The sequence below is a fragment of the Pocillopora verrucosa genome, chromosome 10 (genome assembly GCF_036669915.1).
Source record: "Pocillopora verrucosa isolate sample1 chromosome 10, ASM3666991v2, whole genome shotgun sequence".
Lineage (NCBI taxonomy): Eukaryota > Metazoa > Cnidaria > Anthozoa > Scleractinia > Pocilloporidae > Pocillopora > Pocillopora verrucosa.
Window position 1 is genome coordinate 9,762,079 of NC_089321.1, and position 6,166 is coordinate 9,768,244.

At 41.3% G+C, this 6,166-nt stretch overlaps 1 protein-coding gene across 1 annotated transcript; it reads right to left on the reverse strand.

Annotated features, from left to right (window-relative positions):
* Positions 1–3,000: 3,000 nt before the first annotated feature.
* On the reverse strand, positions 3,001–5,779 carry LOC131799235 (synaptotagmin-5-like). The gene is made up of 5 exons (XM_066172845.1): positions 5,504–5,779; positions 5,100–5,152; positions 4,728–4,851; positions 3,648–3,896; positions 3,001–3,123 (listed from the first exon to the last, which is right to left on the reverse strand). The coding sequence occupies exons 1-5, from the start codon at positions 5,777–5,779 to the stop codon at positions 3,001–3,003; spliced, it is 825 nt and encodes a 274-aa protein (XP_066028942.1).
* Positions 5,780–6,166: the final 387 nt, after the last annotated feature.

The window sequence follows — 6,166 nt, forward strand, 5'->3', positions numbered from 1 at the left end:
AGACAACAATTTTCCTTCTTGAGAATTCTCAAAGGTTATCTGCTCGGATCACGAACCAAAAGCTGGCCTGACCGAGAAAAAATTTCGTCTTGAAATTCGCCGGTTGGTAAAAATGGCCCTAAAGGAAAACCCGTGGCTGTGCTCTATGTAAATTTAGCAAAACTTAGTATTTTTAAAGTTTCAAGACTTTCCCAGTGATTTTTTGCCTGGATTTGGTGACGCGAGTAGGACGATTTCGATTCGTAATGGTTGCATCGGTTTCAGAGCTTTCCTCGTTGTTTGAGGAACTTGAAAAAAACGCACCACAGATCGAGTGGTTTTGCCCGCTATAGTTGGTCTAAAAATACACTAGATCACAGTATGATAGACTGAGCAAACCAGTACTGAAATAGTCCTAATATATGGCACCGTATTTCAAACAGCTATACACGGCGAATCCAAGAGAAATATAATCAAATTTTAAATGAAATACCCGAAGATTAGGAACTTAGAAGCGAGACGGGAAAATCAAGTAGTGTGATTGTCACAAATCTCAAATTACCTCAGGAAATATTGTCGCTTCACGCTTCTGGAACTCAAGGTTAGCTCTTTTCCATCGAAATTAAAGGGACAAAACGTGTAAGAATTTAAAAATGCAGCTTTTTCATTATTTAAACATTATAGTCAGGTAGGGTTTTATATGGGGAATTTATTTCCTTTCGCTGACACGAATTTAACTGGAATAGTGTATAAACAGTAACAATAATTTGAGGAGGCTATTTATAACGATTGACGATTTGAGGAGAGAGAGATCGCCGAGCGCCACGCGAAAAGAGTTTTTCGACCACTAATTATGGCGCGCATAACTGGTTACGCGAGATGTAAAGTTGATTTATGTAAAACACTCAAGAACATGAATTCTCTCAGGGATGTAAAAATATTACGAACTCGCGAGCCGCGAGCCCGTGTTAAATAACAGAGTCATTACCCGTAAATCTATTGAAATCTCGCTCGCTGATTGGCCAGAATTCAATACACATATTTGCATTTTGTGCACTTCGTTCGTCATGTGTCAAAACTAGACAAAAAGAAAACCCAAACAATGCACTTAATTGGCGCAACGTCCATCTCGGCTTTACAGCAGTAAAGCGTTCAGTAAACCGGGAGTCAGAGTCTCTCAGAAACCGACTGAAAGGGATTACACGACTTATCCAGAAATTCAAATTTCTCGTGGGTTCTACTCGAAACTTACGCGCGATGTAGGAAATAATCGAATGATCGATCGAGAAGCTAAAATTACTAGAACTTAGTCTAAGGAATTTTGGACGAGATCAAGAACTAAACAGAAATTTTCGAAATTGTAATTATCTTATGAATTGTTATTTTTTATTTCATGTTTTTCGAATGCTTTATAATTCAATGTTAGAGGCTGCAGAACTTCATGCAAATTTTTTTTTTCAGCGCGGCTGATCAACTCAATTTGCCTTAAAATTGCAGAACAAGATGATACAGAACGGTTTGACGAAAGAAGCGATGAAAAATTTTAGATTCTTTACTTCAGCCGAGAAGAGAGGCATTATAGTAAGCAGAGTCAAATCAATCAAACTTTCAAGTTCAACATTTTCAGGCTGATAAGAATAATGCCGAAAATTCTAGAGCAAATTTATGGATCCTCGAGTCAGAGTTGCACCTCCTGGAGATTTTGAATCTAGCAGGAAAATGACTGTCTTATCTAAGTGATTCAAAACCATTCTTTTCTTTTCCTTTTTTTTTTTTTTTTTTTTTTTTTTTTTTTTTTTTTTGCTTTTTCTTTTAATTCCTCCCCGACCAACAAGTGGCGTCTTTGTAATCATTTCCGGTTTGGTCAGGTGTTCTCAGTAACACGACTTTAACCAATTCAAGGCTGCTTTGTTCGCCGCTTAACAGTCACAACAAAAGAATGTTTATTTAGGCATGGCGGTGGATTAGAGTTTTATTATGTTATTTCAAGTTTTAATCAACTAAAATTAAAGATTTCGCTGTATAAATCTTGGTTTGTAACGATGTGAATCTGGTTCTTTAAACAGTTCAACGAATGTTGCTTCGCGGAGGCCCTCTTTTCGTGATCACGATCTTGCGAGATTATCGTGTTTGAAGCCTAAACTATTTAACACTCCATGAGAAAGAAAGATTTCCGGTTTAAGATGGCTGTCTTGCACGCGACAAATCACTGAAGAGGATCTGAGACGACAAATATAAATCTCGAGTGTATAAAGCTTCCAGTTTCAGCGAGTAAGGGAGAAGAGGCTAAGAGCAAAGCGCAAAACGGAAAGGGAAGCTTAAAATAAAACCGCTAACCACTTCGCGGTGGAGGTCTGCCTTTGGTAATCAATTACGCATGCGCAGAGTTGACTGGTTGGACAATCAGCCTACGCACTAAATGGTAAGCTCGGAGTGGGGTTTATAAATTGACAAATTCATATAATCATCGATTAGATTTTTACCGAAACTTAACGGAGCTGGCCCGAAATTGGTAAAAGTACGAGTTGAAAACTCTTTGATTAAAACGCGAGTTGCGTGCGAGGGGAGGAGCTCCTCCGCTTGCGAGTGACTCGCGCTTGCCTCTGTTCGCTAGAACAACGCAAAAAAAAGTTACGCCTGTTCCGCACACTGTATGTTCTGGACTCAACTGTGATGAGACTGCAAGCGATCAGATACCTCTTAATATATACGAGGAGCATGTAAATCAGCCAATTAAATTTTTTTTTTGTTATTTGCCTTTCCTTGCTTCGCTCTTTTAGGTTGAAAAATTGTTGGCCTGTAAGGTGCTCGCGTGCTCTGTTACTCCTGGTCTTATGTGTGACTTATGCATCACGTGTCCACGTTGGCAACATCAATCAAAACAATAACAATTTTAAAAAAAGGAAAATTAATTAAAGTTTCCTTCTGAATGGGAAATATGAATCATAAGTCCTTGCTGTGTTTGGTGCCACTCTGTCTCGTACGTTTGCAGCGGTGAAAAACATTTTATCCAAGAGTCCGTCATGACTGACGGCATCTGCGTTCAGCTGGTTGTCCAGTGGCTCCTGGCTGACAGTCTTTCTCCGGCGTGGTACTTTTTATAGTGGACAGGTTACTTATTCTTCCACTTAGAGCTGATGAACCCTGGAAGAGACAACAATAACACAATGCTGAGCAACCACGGGTGCATGTCTAGCCCCCCCCTCTCCCCCACACAGCGAATAACACTGTCAATATTAGAATTAAAGAAAGATAAAAAGGCGGGATCTAGATGCACGTATCGACCGATCGATTCAAAGGCCAGTTGAGGACGAACTGCCAGAGGGTAAGAATTTCGTAGATGGGGTGAGCTTGTTAAGCCCAAATTTGATGTGAAAATTTCTATTTCCCCTACAGAACTGGTTGATGGGTTTTTCTTTTCATGAATACTGGAATTTTTCATCAGGAAATTTTGTTATTTGCGTTCAGATTTCTTTTACCACGCCTGAACCAACAATTTCTTTTACCACGCCTGAACCAGGTTCAATAAGCAGCCGTTGTTCAGGAAATGAGCCTGCACTCCCCAACTCGAAGGCGCAGCATAATCGAGCCGACACAATCCCCCGCTTTATAATTTTTTTTATTTTAAGGAAGGAATCATAAAAACTTTTACAGATTCTATTCAGTACCGGTTGGCTCGTTTGTATATCCCTCCATATCACAAGCTCCTTGGTTATGTCAACACCCTCCTGCGCAAGTTCAGCGAGTGGTAATAACACATCACCGATAACCTTTTGTCTTAAGTACCGGTCAAATCCCATAACACAGAACTGGAGGGTCTGAAGCTGCAGCTCTTCGTAGCTCATCTCGATTTCAAAAGACTTGTGACGTCGGCGCCGGCGACGGGACATCAGGCGCATTCTCTGCTTTGACTCTTCCTAAGGCGATACAGTTTGAAAATTTAACAATTTTCATCGGGTGTCATAAGTAATTCAGGATTGGATTAGTTTTCCGTCACATCGCCCTGTAATTGGTTCAGAAAACTTGCGCCACCCTCTAAACTGATCACATGACAAATTAGCACCAATCGCATCGTGGCCATTCAAATTTCCCGCGCTTCGGTCAATTCGTTCGTTTTTTGTTCAATTTAAGTCTATGTTGACTTTACCTTTGTTGCTATTGGCTACTGTGATAAAATTTTTTTGCCTTCGAGAAGTCTCAAATGATTCTCACTTTATTTTGGTTTCCTCTAAAAAAATTCCTCGAACTTCTTAATTTTTTCCAAATTTTTGGCAAATTCGTCATTTGTTTTTGCGCGGGATATTAACGCGCAGCTAACGAAAGTTGATCATTTGCACATGCCTTTTTTTATGATCTCGGTGTTGTCAAAGTTGGCATACCTTGATACCAATAAAGTCCTATACGGGGGCACTGTGGGGCACAGTAATTAGTCTTCTAGATTTTTCACCACCTGATACAAATTAACCAATCATATGGCCAATCACCAATCATACGTCATCTTGGCTTCCAAGATGGGGACTTGATTTATAACTCAATCTCATTGTCACACAAATTTGGGGAGTAAAATGTAGCATATCTTAGCGAGTCGAACGCCGCCAAAGTCACCCTGTTTTAGGGTTTCGATTAAAGCTGCTGAAAATAGTCTGAGGGCTCAAGAGACCCCGAAAACCGTGCGCTGTTTGTTGTTCGTTTTTACATATCAAACCTCTATTAGAGGGGACCTCCCGGTTTCATTGTTACTTTCTCACCTGCTGAGTGAGTTGAACGTCGGCGAACGTGAAGATTGAGTCGTAAAACTCGTCGTCGTCTTCGTCAAGGCTACTGCCCTCAGATATGTTCTGAATGTCAATAAGCTGAACTTCCAGGAAACCACTATATAAAATTAAAAACCTTTGTCATTATCATGCGTTGGGAAAAAGCCGTGTCGTAAATTGTAAATTGTAGATTTGAAAGCGAGAGGAAAATGACTCCGTCGGATGAACAAACATCGCTAGCTGAAAAGCTCTCTCTTTAGCCTGCACAAAGCAGGCGCTCAGCAAGGGCACGAGAAACACGCACGCGCGAAAGAGAAACACCCGTGCGCGATTATTCAAGCACGTTAAGTCACAAAGACGTCTTACCTAGCTTGGTGATACTGGATTGAAAATTTAAGCTTCGGGGCTTCATCTCGATTCTGTGAAAAAATAAATAATAACATTCTCTAAAGAGCAGCGGGCGGACACAATGTCAAGAAGAAGTTTTCAAGTCTGCAATAGCGTTTCTTGCCAGACAAGTTTGGTTAGTTAGGAGCGCGGAAGGAGGTGCGAGACGACCGCGAGGGCGAATCGCCTACGAAGGGAGGAGCGCGAAACAAATATGGTATCTTAAGCGACACATTGAAATATGAAAGTTGGAACAACTAAAACGATGGCGTGCGTTCAAGCGCCACTTTTTAAAGTGTCACGTTTTCACGCGTGATTCGTGCTAGCGGCACGAACCACCGCGTGCCGCAGGCTAGCATTTAGATGGCTTGACACTCACGCACCCCTTTTTCACGTTGGGGTGGTTTTGGCGTTGAAAAGGAGAACGGCATCCGAGGCGAAGGCTGAATCTCTATTCCAACAACATCTCCCATTCTCCCTGGAACCCAAAATTCCGTGCTCTCGATCACAGGAATTCCTTTACTCCGCAGCTCAGAAGACGTTGGAAGACGGCGACGCCTTCTTCCCTTTCTTCTTAAGATGAGGAGACATGACACCAATCCAGCAAACAGAAGTGACAAGATCACAAAGGGAAGAGCGTAGACAAGTGTTGTGTCCATATTCGCGACGATGTTATGGTAACATCTGACGGGCTTGCCTTTAAAACGTAAAAGTTTATCACTTTATATACAATAAATGAGGTACTTTCAAAGCCAACAACTGAGTTAACCCTCTAACCCCTAAGAGTGATAAGCATCTAATATCTCCCAACAGTGTAGCTGCTGAATAAAACATTAAGGTCATGAGAATGAAGAAAATGATCACGAGCTCCACAAGCTCCTAATTGTTAGGCAAACTCTCCGTGCAAGTACCATAGGCGATGTATAGAGAACAGTGTGAAGAACTTGCATACTGATGTTCGTGAGGAAAGGATAAGGTTAGTAAACTGTTAAGCGCCTGCCTTCTGCTCACCTGGCGACAAATGCGGCTTTTATATCGAAGGAGCA

What these genes read in the sequence shown, in the direction of transcription:
- LOC131799235 (XM_066172845.1), bottom strand. Translation starts at nt 5,779, where the DNA reads ATGGACACAACACTTGTCTACGCTCTTCCCTTTGTGATCTTGTCACTT. An exon ending in CACCCCAACGTGAAAAAGGG is followed by an intron (nt 5,153 to 5,503) that starts GTGCGTGAGTGT and finishes ATTTTTTCACAG; the next exon opens with AATCGAGATGAAGCCCCGAA. An exon ending in ATCCAGTATCACCAAGCTAG is followed by an intron (nt 4,852 to 5,099) that starts GTAAGACGTCTT and finishes AATTTTATATAG; the next exon opens with TGGTTTCCTGGAAGTTCAGC.